Here is a 15,870-nt window from a genome sequence, read left to right on the forward strand (position 1 = left end):
AAACTAAAAAGAGAACTATTCTATGAGCCATTAATTGCACTACTGGATATTTACCCAAAGAATATGGAGACACTAATTTAAAAAGATACATGCACCCCTATGTTTAGTGCAGCAGCATTATTTACAATAGCCCAGTTATGGAAACAGCCCAAGTGTCCATTGACTAATGAATGGATAAAGAAGATGTGACAACATTACTCAGCCATAAAAAAGAATAAAATCTTGCCATTTGCAAACACATGGATGGAACTAGAGAGTTTAATACTAAGCAAAGTAAGTCAGTCAGACAAAATAAATACCATATGATCACACTCATATGTGGAATTTAAGTAACAAAACAAAAAAGCAAAGGAAAAAAAGAGAAACCAAAAAAACAGACTCTTAACAATAGGGAACAAACGATGACAGAGGGGAGGTTGGTGGGGAGGATGGGTGAAATAGGTGATGGGGATTAAGAGTATGCTTATCATGATGAACACTGAGTAATGTATAGAAGTGTTGAATCATTATATTGTATACCTGAAACTAATATAACAACTGTATGTTAAGTACACTGGTATTAAATTTTTTTAATAAAATAAAATAATAAATAAATAAATACATACATACATAAATACATAAATAAATAAAGGGGTGCTTGGGTGGCTCAGCTGGTTAAGTGTCTGACTCTTGATTTCAGTTCAGGTCAGGATCTCATGGTTCCTGGGATTGAGCCCCTCATTGGGTTCTAGGCTGACAGTGTGGAGCCTGCTTGTGATTCTCTCTCTGCTCTCTTTCTCCCCCTCCCCTTCTCTCTCTCAGAATAAATAAATAAATTTAGAAAGAAGGAAAAGAAAGAAAGAAAGAAAGAAAGAAAGAAAGAAAGAAAGAAAGAAAAAATACTAAGACAGCAATAGCAGAACATTAAACTAAGTTCAGGATCCTTCTGAACAGGGGAACCTGTGTTACTGCACAGGCTGCACACTGAAGACAGTGGCCTGTATAAGCCAGATCCTGCTTGCTGGTCCGATCGATTACTCTTCCGCACCAACACAGCCATTTGTTCCACTAGGACTTCAGTGAAATTCAAAGGAAAAGAAAGCTGATCACAAGACATGAGTTGTAAAACTTTAGAAATTGATAACCTTCTTGCAAACATATATACGCTTTTTCTAGAAATAATATATAAATGAATGAATTCTTATAACTCTCAGTTATTGACAACTTAACCTTAATTATAATAAGCAAGCAGAAGTGTAAGAGAGTAAAGAGACTCATATGAATGAGATCTGCGAAGAGTTCCTAGCAGAGGGCTTAGAGTTATGCTTCGTTGCACTTTACTGATACTTCTTACAAAGTCCTAAAATAAATGGTTAATAGAAATCCAATATACAGTTTGAGAGATAACCAGGCAAAAATAAATATACAAAGGTTAGGAGTAGAAAGACTCAATATTGCTATGTCTACGAAAGAACAAAATGGAAAAGTAGTTTATATTCTAAGCTAAGCAGAACATAATAAAAATCCATAAGATGAATTTTGAAATTCATAAAAATGTTGCATAAAACATAATGAAATGTTTAAAATCTGTAACTGAGTCTATAAGAAAGAAAAATTCATAGGTGCCAGAAATGAAAAAGGACTCATTTCTGCTTTGGGAAGTGTGTTAACTGATACTAAGGCAGAATACTAGATCTAAATATTGACCCTATTAGCTAGAGACTGGAGTTTAATCATCATAGGAGAACATAACATAACAGTTTTGGCCATTTCAAAGCGGGGATATAGAACTGATACTTCCTATAAAAAGAAATGACGTGTGGAAGGGTTTCCCCTTTGGGTAGACAAACTCTATCAAATCAGAGAAACATCAAGGAAGTAAGCTCTGAGCAGGACTCTAGGATAGCGATCCCCACTCCCCCACCGAGAAATAAAATGTAAGTTAAGCCTCTCTCAGATGTGGAATCTGAATTTATTCTACCCCTATGGTGAGGGAACTCCTGGCCAAGACATTAATATTAAAGCTGGTGCTGGATCCCAGTGAAAAACACCCAGGGTGCCAGGCAGTAGCAAATTCCAAAGTGCTCTACAGGGATGCTTCTTCAGCAGTGGTCACATGAATTTTGTACTCAAGATACACGGTAAAAAAAAAAAAAAAAAGACAAAACATATGACATTATGTCCACAGAAAAACAATAAACAGGAGTACAAGCAACCTGGAGAACTTACAGAAAAATATTTCTGCAAAATAATTCTTTCAAATGATTAAAAAAATGGAAGAAAATAAAAAAGTTTTAAATTACTGTTATTAATAATAGTAACAATAATGGATTTTTGAAGTTTACTTATTTATTTTTGAGGGAGAAAGATAGGGAGAGCATGTGATCAGAGGAGGGGCAGAGAGAGAGAGAGAGAGAGAGGGAGAGAAAATCTTCACTGTCAGCATAAAACCCCCCACGTGGGACTTGATCCCATGACCTGAGCCCAAATCAAGAGTCAAATGCTTAACTGACTGAGCCACCCAGGCACCCCTCAATAATGAATTTTTAAGAGAAAAAATATTAAAGAAAAACAGTAAATAAAACTACAGTATAATATATATGAAAGACAATATGTAATTTTGATTTTAAAAATACATAATTTTGGGCGCCTGAGTGGCTCAGTTGGTTAAGTGTCTGGGACCTCAGCTCAGGTCATGATCTTGTGGTTCATGAGTTCAAGTCCTGAGGTTCATGAGTTTGAGCCCGACTCATGCTCTATCTCTCTCTTTCAAAAATAAATAAAAAACATTAAAAAATGTTTTTAATATACAATTTCCAGAAATGAAAACTAATGCTTTGAATTGAAAAATTCAGTTAAAGTACAGATTATATATAGCTGAAGAAAAAAAACAGTAAAGTGGATAATGGAGCAAAGCAAATTACTCAGGATATCATGAAATGATAAGATGGAAAATAAGAACGAGTGGTTAAGAGACAGGAAGGCTAGGGGCACCTGGCTGGCTTAGTCGGTAGAGTGTGTGACTTGATGTTAGGGTTGTGAGTTTGAGCCCTACGTTGGGTGTAAAGATTAAGGAGAAAAAAAGACACATGAAGGATAGACTGAAAGGCCTAATATAGACTGAAAGGATTTTTAGAGTGAATAGGGATACTATAAGAGAGGATGTATATGAAAACACAATGGCTGAGAATTTTCCAGAAATGATGAATATAATAAATTCTGAAATCAGAAGAGAGTGGAGACTGGAGAAGAATAAATAAAAACAAATCCACATCTGCACTGTAGGTGATACTGCAGTGATACCTACCACTTCAGTGATACCACAAAATGCATAGATTAAAAGGAAACTCCTACGGCAACCTTGAGAAAAGGTGGAGACTACAAAATACATTTTTTTAAAAGTTTATTTATTTATTTTTGAGAGAGAGAGTACAAGTGGGAGAGGGCAGAGAAACAGAGAGACACAGACACAGAATTGAAAGCAGGTTTCAGGTTTTGAGCGTCAGCACAGAGCCCAACACAGGGCTCCCACTCACAAACCATGAGTCATAACCAGAGCCGAAGTTGTACGCTTAACCGACTGAGCCACCTAGGCTGCCCTACAAAATACTTTAGAAAGAAAGAAAAATCTGAAAGACAGAATGGAAAAATGATTTCATTGATAACAGATATATCAGCAGCAACTATAGAAACTGGAAAACAATAAATAATACTTTCAAAGTGCTGAATGGAAAGAACTGTCAGAACAATTCTGTCTAGTGAAACTATCATTCACAAATGAAGGAGAAATAGACATTTCAGACAAACCGATTAACGCAGGCTGCCTCTTACAGACTCTCAGGAAAAGAACTGTCTTAATAAAAAGAAACTTGAACTAAGGCAGAGTGAGAGGCAAGAAACAATAGTGATCACATGACTAAAAATGTTGACCTAACAAAACAGCAGCAAAAATGACCAATTTGATGTTTAAAATAGGTGATGTCTCCCTCCCTCCTCCAAAATTAGGTTACATATTTTTGAGAGCCAGATGGGCTTAATGTAAAGTTTACATGGACAAATAAACCAGAATAGTTGGGAAAATTATGATATAGGAGAGTAACGAATGGGAGCTCTCTCTACAAGACAGCCAAACACTTTTATGAAGATTACATGAGAATAATGTGGTCTGGCATCTGAATACACAGATACATCAATAGAACAAGATAGAAAACATGAAAACTGCTGTTGTGACGTGTGTTGGAATTCAGCATAGGTGGTCCCCAATTTACAATGGTTCAATTTAAAATTTTTTGACTTTATGATGGACTTTATGAAAAATCTCCTGAGTTTCCAGGAGAAATCATACTTCAGATTTTCAATCTTGGTCTTTTCCTGGGAGAGCGATATGTAGTAGGGTAATGTGTTGTGATGCTGGGCAGGGACAGTGAGCCACAGCTTCCAGTCAACCACGTGATGATCATGAGAGTAAGCAAACGATATACCTATAAGCATTGTTTTTCACTTCATTACAGTATTCAATAAATTATGACATATTCAGCACTATATTATAAAATTGGCTCCGTGCTAGATGATTTTGCCCCACTGTAGGCTAATGTAAGTGTTCTGAGCACAGTTAAGATAGGCTAGGCTAAGGTATGATGCCCAGTAGGTTAGGCAGAGTACATTCATTTTCATTTTCTGGTAGTTTCAACTCACAATGAGTTTATTGGGACATAACCCCATCATAAGTTAAGGAAGCTCTGTATATGACAAAGGTAGAACTTCAAGTCTTGTGGAAAAGATAGATTAGGCAAAAATCTGTTAGAGTAACTGGTAGATGTGAGGGAAAAAATAAATTTAATCTCTACCTACCTAAAACCAAAATAAAATCTAAGTGGATCAAAACCTTAAATGTAAAAAATTAAAACTATAAAATTACTATAAGGAAATATAAAAGAATATTTATTAAAAATCTTGAAGTGGGGGCGCCTGGGTGGCTCAGTTGGTTAAGCGTCTGTCTTCGGCTCAGGTCATGATCTTACGGTTTGTGAGTTCAAGCCCTGCGTTGGGCTCTGTGCTGACAGCTCGGAGCCTGGAGCCTGCTTTGGATTCTGTGTCTCCCTCTCTCTCTGCTCCTCCTCCACTGACGCTCTGTCTCTCTCTGTCTCAAAAATAAATAAAACATTAAATTTTTTTTTTTAAATCTTGAAGTGGTTAAGACTTTTCTAAGAGTGATTAAAAAGAAAACCCAGAAACTGTAAAATAAAATATTGATAAACTTATTACATATAAAACCAAAAATTCCTGGGGCGCCTGGGTGGCGCAGTCGGTTAAGCGTCCGACTTCAGCCAGGTCACGATCTCGCGGTCCGGGAGTTCGAGCCCCGCGTCGGGCTCTGGGCTGATGGCTCAGAGCCCGGAGCCTGTTTCCGATTCTGTGTCTCCCTCTCTCTCTGCCCCTCCCCCGTTCATGCTCTGTCTCTCTCTGTCCCAAAAAAAAATAAATAAACGTTGAAAAAAAAAAATTAAAAAAAAAAAAAAAAACCAAAAATTCCTGCACAGCAAAATAGAAACAAAAACAAAAGAAAACAAAAAACCTCCCCCAAAATCCCATAAAAACATTAAAAGAGAAATGACAGTCTGGGAAAAAAATCTTACAATTCGTATCACAAACAAAAGAAAAAAACCAACAATTGTATAGAGAAATGGGCATACGATGTGAAATGACAGTTCACAGAGAAGGAACTATCAATGATTCTTAATATATGAAAACATACAAAAAGACTTTTGACTTGAGTCACAGTAAAAGAAATGCAACTTAAGACTCCAGGAAGATGGATTCTCTACCTATCTGATTTGTAAACAGCACAAGAGTTTCTAACACACTGTTAACAAGGGTATGGAGAAATCTTCTTTCAAAATATATATTACTGGTAAAACCATAGTTGATGAAGCTGAAGGTAATCAGATATAGGTAAATTCTAGTTGCTGCTTCAAATAAACCCCACAATTTTATTTACTTAACAGAAGTGTATTTCTTGTACATGAAACACTGGGATTTCCTAGTAGTGGGAGCAGGTGATGGGGGGAGGGATGTGTAGGGAAAGAGGTTTGATTCATGAATTCACTCAGGGATCTAGGTTGATGGTAATTCTGTCCTCTCCAACAGGTAGCTTTAAAGTTGCCCTGATATCAATATCCAGTCAACAAAAGCAGAAAGAATTTAGAGAACTGTACGTGGTAAATATCTTAGCTTGGGCTGCTTTAACAAAATACTATAGACTAGGTGACTTAAACAAAATAATTTTTTCCCTCATAGTTCTACAAGCTGGAAGCCTGAGATCAGGGTGCCAGCATGTTGAAAGCCCTTGTCCAGGTTGCAGAAAGCTAATTTCTTGTATGCCTGAAAGAGAGCAGGCTAGGTCCTCTGTCTCTTCTTACATGGGCATGAATCCTGTTCATGAGGGTTCCACCTTCATGACCTAATTACCCCCAAAGGCTCCACCTCCAAATACTATTACACTGAGATTAAGGTTTAAATTTAATATATTTTTTTGAAAATTTTTAAATATTTATTTATTTTTGAGAGAGAGAGACAGAGCGTGAGTGGGGGAGGGGCAGAGAGAGATGGAGACAAAGAATTTGAAGCAGGCTCCAGGCTCCTAGTTGTCAGCACAGAGCAGGATGAGGGTCGTGAACTCACAAGCTGTGAGATCATGACCTGAGCCAGTCAGACACTTAACTGACTGAGCCACCCGGGCACCCCTGAGATTAGGGTTTAATTTTGGGTATTTACATTCAGTCCATAACAGTAAGCTTTTTTTTTTTTTTTTTAATTTTCACTCGCTTAATTGAAATGTACCAAATGTCCTTCCAAACTGCAACTTAAATGGTATACATGGGTGTTATAAACTCTTTGAATAAACTTTAAAAACTGAGGTTATAGTTGCTATATAACATTACATCAGTTTCAGGTACATGATATAATGATTCAATATTTGTATATACTGTGAAATGATCACCATTTTAAGTCTAGCTACCTTCCTCATCACACAAAATTACAGATTTTCTTTCCTAGTGATGAGAACTTCTAAGACTTAATCTCTGAGCAACTTTCAAATATGCCATGCAATATTATTATTACAGTCACCATGCTGTACATTATATCCCCATATCTTACTTATTGTATAACTGGAAATTTGTACCTCTTGACCCCTCTCACCCCCCTTTTTGCCCACCCCCCAACTGCCTCCCCTCTGGCAACCACCAATCTATTCTCTGTATCTATGAGTTCTATTTTGTTTGGTTTGTTCATTTTTTTTTTCAAGATTCTACATACAAGTGAAATCATACAGTATTTGTGGTTCTCTTTATAACTTATTTCACTTAACATAATACCCTCAAAGTATATCCGTGCTGTCACAAATGGCAGGCTTTCATTCTTCTTATGGCTGAGAAGTGTGTGTGTGTGTGTGTGTGTGTGTGTGTGTGTGTGTGTGATATATATATATATATATATATATATATATATATATATATCACATCTTCTTTATCCATTTGTCCATCAATAAGCACTTAGGTTATTTCCATATCTTTGTAAATAATGCTGCTATAAACATAGAGGTGCACTATCTTTTTCAAATTAGTGTTTTCATTTTCTTCAGACAAATACCCAGAAGTGGAATTGCTGGATCATATGGGAGTTCTATTTTTAATTTTTTTGAGGAACTTCCATACTGTTTTCCATAGCAGCTGCACTGATGTGCATTCCTACCAACAGTTCATGAGGGTTCCCTTTTCTCCACATCCTTTTCCACACAGGGTCACCAACACTTTTGGAACAGGAAATTTTAAGGGAGCAGCCATAGGAAAGCATTGAAATGCATTTGTAGAATAATTTGCTGAAATTAAGACGTACATGCCCTGTGATACATGCCCTTTGAGGAATTTATCCTACAGATATATACACATATATGCAAAATGATGTTTATGCAAATATGCTCACTTTAATATTGTTTTTAGTAGCAAAACATTAAGCAACCTGTAGGTGTTTGTGAAATACATTATGATACAGGCATGTAATGGATATTATAATAAGAATTATAAAGCCATTATATTATAACTTATTTACATGTGTAATATAAAATATATTTATAATATATTATAAATAATTATATAAATTATTATAGGAATGAGAAAGTTGTATATTTACTGATACGAAATAATCTGGAAGAAGTATTTTTGGATGAAAAAACATGTAGAACAGTATGGGTTCTATACCACCATTTACATGAGAAAAGAAAATACTACGTACACACCTTATATGCTTGTCTACGAGTATTCTGCCTCCAGATGGATATACAAGAAACTGGTACGAATGGTTGCCTGCACAGAGGAGGGGGCCTTGAAGGCAAGAGACAGAGATGGGAAAAAATCTTTCACTGCATAGCTTTTTGTAGCTTTGAAAAAAATTGTTTTTACTATGTACAGCCTAGTCAAAACACAAGATATTTAGGGGTGCCTGGGTGGCTCAGTCAGTTAAGCGTCTGACTTTGGCTCGGATCATGATCTCACGGTTTGTGAGTTTGAGCCCCACATAGGGCTCTCTGCTGTCTGCACAGAACCCACTTGGGATCCTGTCTCCCTCTTTCTGGCCCTCCCTTACTGGCATGTGTATTCTCTCTCTCTCTCTCTCTCTCTCTCTCTCTCTCTCTCTCAAATAAACATTAAAAAAAAAACCCAAGTGATTTAAAGATAAACCAAAATATAAGAGAACAATAATATGGAAGATGCTGGAAGTTAGGCAGAAACACAGTGATGAGGATTAGTTAGAAGGCAGGTAGACACAGTTTTAAAGCAGATTTTTTAAAGACGTCTATGCAGGATACAAGTCCAAGTAACCACTAACAAAACAGACATAAAATGTATAATTCTGAAATAGAGTTGGGGTAAAGAAAAGTTGCGGTAAAGAAGAAAACTTCAGCAGAAGACAAAAAGGAAGAAACAAATGAAAAGCACAAAATGGGACAGGTAGTAAAAAATCAAATATGTCAGAAATTGCAATGAATGTGAACTGATTAAGTCATAAGTAAAAAAAAAAGAAGCAGCGTCTGGGTGGCCCAGTCGGTTAAGTGTCAGACTCTTGGTTTTGGCTCAGGTCATGACCTCAGGGTTTCGTGAGTTCAAGCCTGATATCTGGCTCTGAGCTGGCAGCCCGGAGCCAATGCCCGGAGCCTGCTTGGAACTCTCTCTCTCCCTCTCTTTCCCTGTCCCTCCCCCACTTGCACTGTCTCTGACTCTCTCAAAATAAATAAATAAACTTTAAAAAGTTTTTTTAAAAAAGTAAAAGAAAAGGAAACTTCAGATAGGCCCTTCCAGATTGTCCAGCCTGCCAACCAGCAGAGATGTGAGAAAAGCCATCTTAGACCATTGACTCCCCAAGCTGGCCCAGAGACCATCCAGTCAATTCACAGAATAATAATAATAATAAATGTTAAGCCACCACGTTTTGCAGCAAAAGTTAATTGACAGAGTTGGGATTTTAAAAATCATAATAAAATATATCAACAATTTTATGCTATTAAATTGAAAAACCTTAAGAAAAGATGATTTTCTAGAAAAATATTCCAGAAACAGATTCAAAAAGAAAGAAAAATATGAATGACCATAAACCATTAATTGAAACCATTACTCTCATTTAAAGCACTAGGTTTAGAGTTTATATGAGATTAAAAAAGAGAACAAACTTCAAATAACAGTTAATTTATGATAGAATACAAAAGTAGGAAAAAGAAACAACTAATGTAACTTTAATACAGAGTTACACAAGAACAGAATGGAGAAATGAAAATGAAAGGCCAATCTTGCGGATAAACATACATGAAAAGCCCCAAACAAAAATGTTAGCAAATGAAATCATGCATATACATTCATACACAGAAAACGCACATATTTTTATATGTTTACAAATGCATCATGATCAGGGCACCTGGTGACTCAGTTGAGTGTCTGACTTTGGCTCAGGTCATGATCTCACAGTTCATAAGTTGAAGCCCCACATCGGGCTCTCTGCTGTCAGCACAGAGCTGGCTTCTGATCCTCTGTCTCCCATTCTCTCTGCCCCTCCCCTGCTTGCACTCTCTCAAAAATAAATAAAAACATTAAAAAAAAGAAGCAAATACATCATGATCAAAAAGGTTTTACAGCAGAAATGCAAAGCACATTCAACAATAAGATATTTAACATAATTTCCTTGTTGTACTCGTTAAAAGATTTAAAAAGAAAAAACCATTTGGGGCACCTGGGTGGCTCAGTCGGTTAAGCATCCGACTTCAGCTCAGGTTATGGTCTCATAGCCTGTGGGTTTGAGTCCTGTGTCGGGCTGTGTGCTGACAGCTCAGAGCCTGGAGCCTGCTTCAGATTCTGTGTCTCCCTCTCTCTCTGCCCCTCTGCTATTCATGCTCTATCTCTCAATAATAAATAAATGTTAAATAAATAAATAAAAAGAAAAAGCCATTTAATCATCTCATTTGGTACAACAAACATGAAAAAACTCTTACATGACTATGAATGGACAAAAACTTTCCTAATCTGAAGGGTACTGTGCAGGCTTTTTTGACTTTTAGCTGTCAGCTTTATTCCTGCACTTGCTTTTTCTCTTTCTGTCACAGGAGGCTGGAAGGCTGACAATTCTATTTCCCTTGTTCCCTTGCTGTTGTTTGGTTAGGTTCTGCCAATGGGAGACAATGGTGAGGATTTAAAAGGTGGCAGAGGGAAAGAAGCCATTGGTTGCCTTCTGCTCCCGGCCCTAGCAGCTGCACCAGCTGGGCCCCAGCTGCCCAGCAGTACAGCATTCCTGGGCTCTGAGAAGCACTTTCACCTTTTTGCTCCTCTGTCATTTCAACTATTTTGTAATTAGTTCTCTGTGTTAACTACCCTCTGTTTGACATTCCTAAAATGGTTTCTATTTTTCCAACTGGTTAATAAGTGATATAAGTATCCATCAGCCTGCAACAAACATCATTAATAGTGGTGAAACTTTAAGAGATTTTCCTGTGAAGACAAGAATAGGACAAAGATGCCTGCCCTTACCGCTTTCCAAGGAATATTGCACTGGAAGCCTTAGTCCAAGCAACAGGATAATTAAAAGGAAATGAATTATAAGGAGTTAAAAGAAGGTAAGAGAATTGTCAATAAAAAAAAAAAAAAAGGATGCTTGGCAACACTTCTTGGTGCTATATTACACCAAAATCAATTGCATGCTTATAAATGCTATCTGAAGGATTTTTCAGAGAGGGCCCTCTGGTGTCTTTGTATAAGGGAAACTGATCTTAAAGGATCAGGGCCCTGCCCTTATGACCTCATTCAACTTCAATTACTTCCTTTGAGTGCCCTCTCTAAATACAGCTGCACAAGGCTTAGGGCCTCAGTATGAATTTGTGGGGGCGGGGGGGGGGGGGCAGGGACACAGTCTGTAACAAGAACGTACACCCTGAAAGAAGGTGAGAAGCTAGGCTGCCTGTGTTTGCACTCAGAAAAATTGAGGTATCCTTAATTACTTTTAGGTCAAATGCCTTTTATTAAAGAGAATAGAGCCTTTGAATAACTCGGACGAAGGGCGTAAGTCACACGGAAAACAGAGACTGAAGCCAAAATTCCAATGGATTTCATGGGAACTAGAAAGCCACCAGGGACCAAGGCTGCTCTATGTTTATAGTCTGTGGGGCTGATTCTTTATATGGTGCTGCAGGTTGGGCAGACAATGAAAGATAGGTCTCATACAGTTACTAAGCATGAAGTTAAGTTGTGCACCTCTAACAAAATATTCCGTTCCTTCATGCGTTTACTATGTATATCCATACCTTTACTTAAACTTAGCAAGAAAACTTAATGTAGATTGAAACATAAAAGTCCAAAATAAAATTAAATTCCATAAATTAATGTTTAATCTAGGTTTATAAAACAAATGTACCCAACCTGACATTGTGTCATGAGCTACCAAATATGGAAGTTACATTTTATAACTATAAAGCCCTACTTCTTTGTAAGACCACATCTGATAAAGGGAGTATTATTATCACTATTTTTAAAAAATTTTAATTCCAGTGTAGTTAACATGCAGTGTTGTATTCACTTCAGGTGTACAATATAGTGTTTCAACACTTCTGTATGTTACTCAGCGTTAATCCTCTTCACCTATTTCTCCCATCTTCCCACCCCACCTCCCCTCTGGTAACCATTTGTTTGTTCTCTATAGTTAAGGGTCTGTGTTCTGATTTCTCTCTCTTTTTTTTCCCTTTGTTCATTTATTCTGTTTCTCAAATTCCCCATATAAGTGAAATCATATGTTATTTGTCTTTCTCTGACTGACTTATTTCACTTAGCTGAGGGGACACCACGGCTCTACTCTGAACTGTCACCCATGGCTCCACCTAAGTCACCGTTCAAACAGCAGCCACTGCTTTACATTGCATGCCTGTTGTGCCTGTCACGCTGCTTCACCTGGGCCCCTACTCCTCTCCCCTCAGGCTGATGCTTATACTGGTGCTGCTGCCCTAGGTGCCCCTCTTGGTCCCTCCACGTGGGCTGGGGCTGCCCCAGATGCTGTCACTCTCCCTGGATGCTCCTTCTCCGTGCTATGCTGCTCTGACCTACCCCATTGTTGCACCTTCTGCTTCAGCTCCTGCTTCTACCATGGCTGTCCTCTCTGGCCGGTCAGCATGCGTCACCATCACCCCCACTCTGCCCCAGGCTGCTAGTGCTCACCTTTCATTTCTAAAATAGGTAGGGAAACAGTTTCCTCTTCTGTTTTCTTCCTCCTGTAGAATCCCACATCAGGACTTCTTGGGGCCTGAGGTGTTACATGGTTTAAGGACTCTTTACCATTATTCACACGCTTCTCTGTCCTTGTACATCCTCCACACTTGTGACTGGGACGGCAATAGAGCGTATATAAGTGGAAGTTGTGTCCTACGCATTGCACTGCACCCAGAAATCCTCTTGAAATGGCAGCCCTTATTACTTAGTTTAGTTTATCACGCTAGGCTTCCTTCCTTGATACTGTGCCATACTTCTTCCAGGAGTTGCATAATCCACTTTTCTTTTATCCAGTTTTCCACTCAGTTTGAACTCCATTCATGAACACAGTTCAAATACATGTTCTCGAAGATGCATTAGCTTGTGGCTCCACCAGTGAATGCAAAGAGATCCAGTGGTAGCTGTGGGCTGCATCCCACACTAAAATATGGAGGATGGCTATGCCACTACAGCATTTAAAAAATTCTCCTTTGGCTTTATCATAGAGAAACAAGTCTTCTATAATATCAACTATTCGTCAAATACATATATTATACAGATGCTTCCAGTCTGGAATAAAACAAGGATCTTTACCCTCAAGCAGCTTACATTTTAGTGAGAATACAGACAATAAATAACAAATATTTATAATAAGTATATCCCATATTAGCAGAGGACGACTGCAGAAAAAAAGAGAATGGTATAATAGCATTAGGATAGTCATAAGTGCCAGTGGTATATGTATATGTGTTGAACCAGTGTGTGTGCATCCATGCGTGGGCACAGCTGTAGTAGTAAACCAGGGGGTTAGGGCGAGTCTCGTTGAGAATGGTGTGTCACTCAGGGAAGACGGGGAGAAACAGAGGAAGTTAGCTAAGGGAAAGAACATTTCAGTCAGATGGCATAGCCAGAGCCAGAGCGTGTTTGGAGTGATGGAGTAATAGCAAGGAAGCCAGTGGGTGAAAAGTAGAGTAGAAAGAGATAAAGTCAGAGAGATAATGGGATACCAGATTAAGTAGGACCTTGTAGTAAGAGTTTTGCTCTTACTTTTGTTGTTATAAGAGTTGCTCTTACTCTACTTGTTGTAAGAGCTTTGCTTCTTTGCTGAGTAAAATGGAAAATTATTTGAGGATTTTGAAGAAACGACATGGTCTGTCCTACATTTTTAAAGCTCATTCTGGCTACTAACATGGGGTTTAGGTTATAGGAAGAGACACAGTGAGGAGGTTACAGGGTTAGTCCAGGTGAGAGAGGACAGTGGCTTAAATCAGGGCAGTCACCAAGGAGTAGTGAGTAGTTTGATTCTGCAAATATTAGAAGGGAGAGCCAACTAGGAATTCTTGACAAATTGGATGGGAGAGATACACAACAGTCAAAGCTAACTCTAAGATTTTTTTTTAAAGCTGTTCTTTTTTTAAGTTTGTTTGTTTGTTTATCTTAAGGATAAATAAAAAAATGAATAAAGATTTAGAATCCTAAGCAGACTCCACACTGTCAGTGCCCAGCCTGACCCAGGGCTCAAACTCAGAAACCATGAGATCATGGCCTGAGCTGAAATCAAGAGTTGGATGCTTAACCAACTGAGCCACCCAGGCGCCCCTAACTCTAAGATTTTTGACCTGAGCAGATGGAAGGACAGAGTTGTCCAGGATGTCAAGATGCCAGGATGGAGAAGGCTCCAGATGGGCCAGGTTTGAATAGTGTGATCTGGAGCTCCATCTGAGACCTGTAAAGTTTGAGATTCCTATTAGATATTCAAATGGAGATACTGAATAGGCAGTTAGATTTGTAAGTCAGGAATTCAAGAGAAAGATCGAAGCTAGAGAGATACATTTGGGAGTTGTCAGATTAGAAGAGACATTTTTAGCCCAGAGAACAGATGAGATCATCAGCGGAGTGAATGTGGACAGAAAAGAAGAAAGGACCCATGATTGATCCTGAGGCATACTCTAACACTAAGGGGTTAGAGAGGGAAGAGGCTAGGTTAGCCAGAGGCTGAGAAGAAATAGCCATGGAGGGAGGAGGAAAACCAAGAGTGTGGGGTCCTGGAAGAAAAGTGAAGAAAGTACATCAAAGAGGAAGGAATGATCAGTGTCATAAATGCTGCTAGTCAGGTAAGACGAGGACTGAGAATTGATGATTGGAATGATCAAATGAGGTCATTTGATGGCCTTAACACAAAGAAATGTGGTGCATCAGTGTGGGCAAAAGCCTATCGGAGTAGATTCAAGGAAGTGGGAAGGAAAAAACTGGAGAAAGAATTTACAGATAGCCATTAAGAAGGGCACCTTTTGGGATGAGCACTGGGTGCTGTATGGAAACCAATTTGACAATAAATTTCATACATAAATTAAAAAAAACAAAAAAAAACACACACAAAAAAAACAAAAAAAAACAAAAAAAAAAAGAAATTTAACTGTAAAGAAAATGGGCAGTAGATGGAGGGAAAGTAAGTCAAAAGAAGGCTTTTGTTCATTCTACTGAAGATGATAGAAATAATAGCATGCTTGTAGGCTGATGGAAAGGATTTAGTGGAGTGGGAAGAAACGATAACATGAACCACGGAGCATGAATGACTGGAGAGATGTCTGTTACTGGGAGAGAGGGGATAAGATCTAGATAAGATCAGAAAAGATCTGACTGCCTTTAAACAGAACAAGAAGAGTTCATCTACCGTAACAAGCCGTTTCAGGGGAGTTTTTGTTTTATGTAGAAAATTAAATTTTTTAATCTGACTTATAATATTGATCACAAGAAAGCAAAATGTTTGTCAGATCAATGGAAAGTTACCTGTCCAAGTTGGCAGTTGTGCCCCCAGACATCCTCCTGCCAGTACTCATCCTGCAGACACATGTCTAGTCCCCATAGTGCAGTCCATGCCCCAGACATATTTGGGGAAGGCCAAAGAAGGCCAAAGACCATTTTTCTTTCTTTTTATTTAAAAAATATTTTTTAATGTTTTTATTTATTTTTGAGACAGAGAGAGACAGAGAATGAGCAGGGGAGGGGCAGACAGAGAGGGAGCCACAGAATCCGAAGCAGGCTCCAGGCTCTGAGCTGTCAGCACAGAGACCGACGTGGGGCTCGAACTCATGGACAGCGAGATCATGACCTGAGC

The 15,870-nt window shown here is 38.3% G+C and overlaps 1 protein-coding gene across 2 annotated transcripts in view; it reads right to left on the bottom strand.

The window, feature by feature from the left end:
• Positions 1 to 7,229: 7,229 nt before the first annotated feature.
• Positions 7,230 to 15,870, bottom strand: part of LYRM7 (LYR motif containing 7) — a 66,279-nt gene continuing 57,638 nt past the window's right edge. Inside the window, exon 6 of one of the 2 annotated variants that reach the window (XR_015250381.1) lies at positions 7,230 to 8,360. Coding sequence is in view for 1 of the 2 variants with exons in the window: in XM_086704756.1 (XP_086560882.1) it covers positions 8,119 to 8,360 (242 nt within the window). In the remaining variant the exon portion in view is untranslated. The remainder of the gene's footprint in view (positions 8,361 to 15,870) is intronic. The other variant, XM_086704756.1, reaches the window with a different exon arrangement.

This window comes from Puma concolor, chromosome A1 (assembly GCF_028749965.1).
Source record: "Puma concolor isolate L17-30 chromosome A1, mPumCon1.1.hap2, whole genome shotgun sequence".
In the NCBI taxonomy this organism is placed as follows: Eukaryota; Metazoa; Chordata; class Mammalia; order Carnivora; family Felidae; genus Puma; species Puma concolor.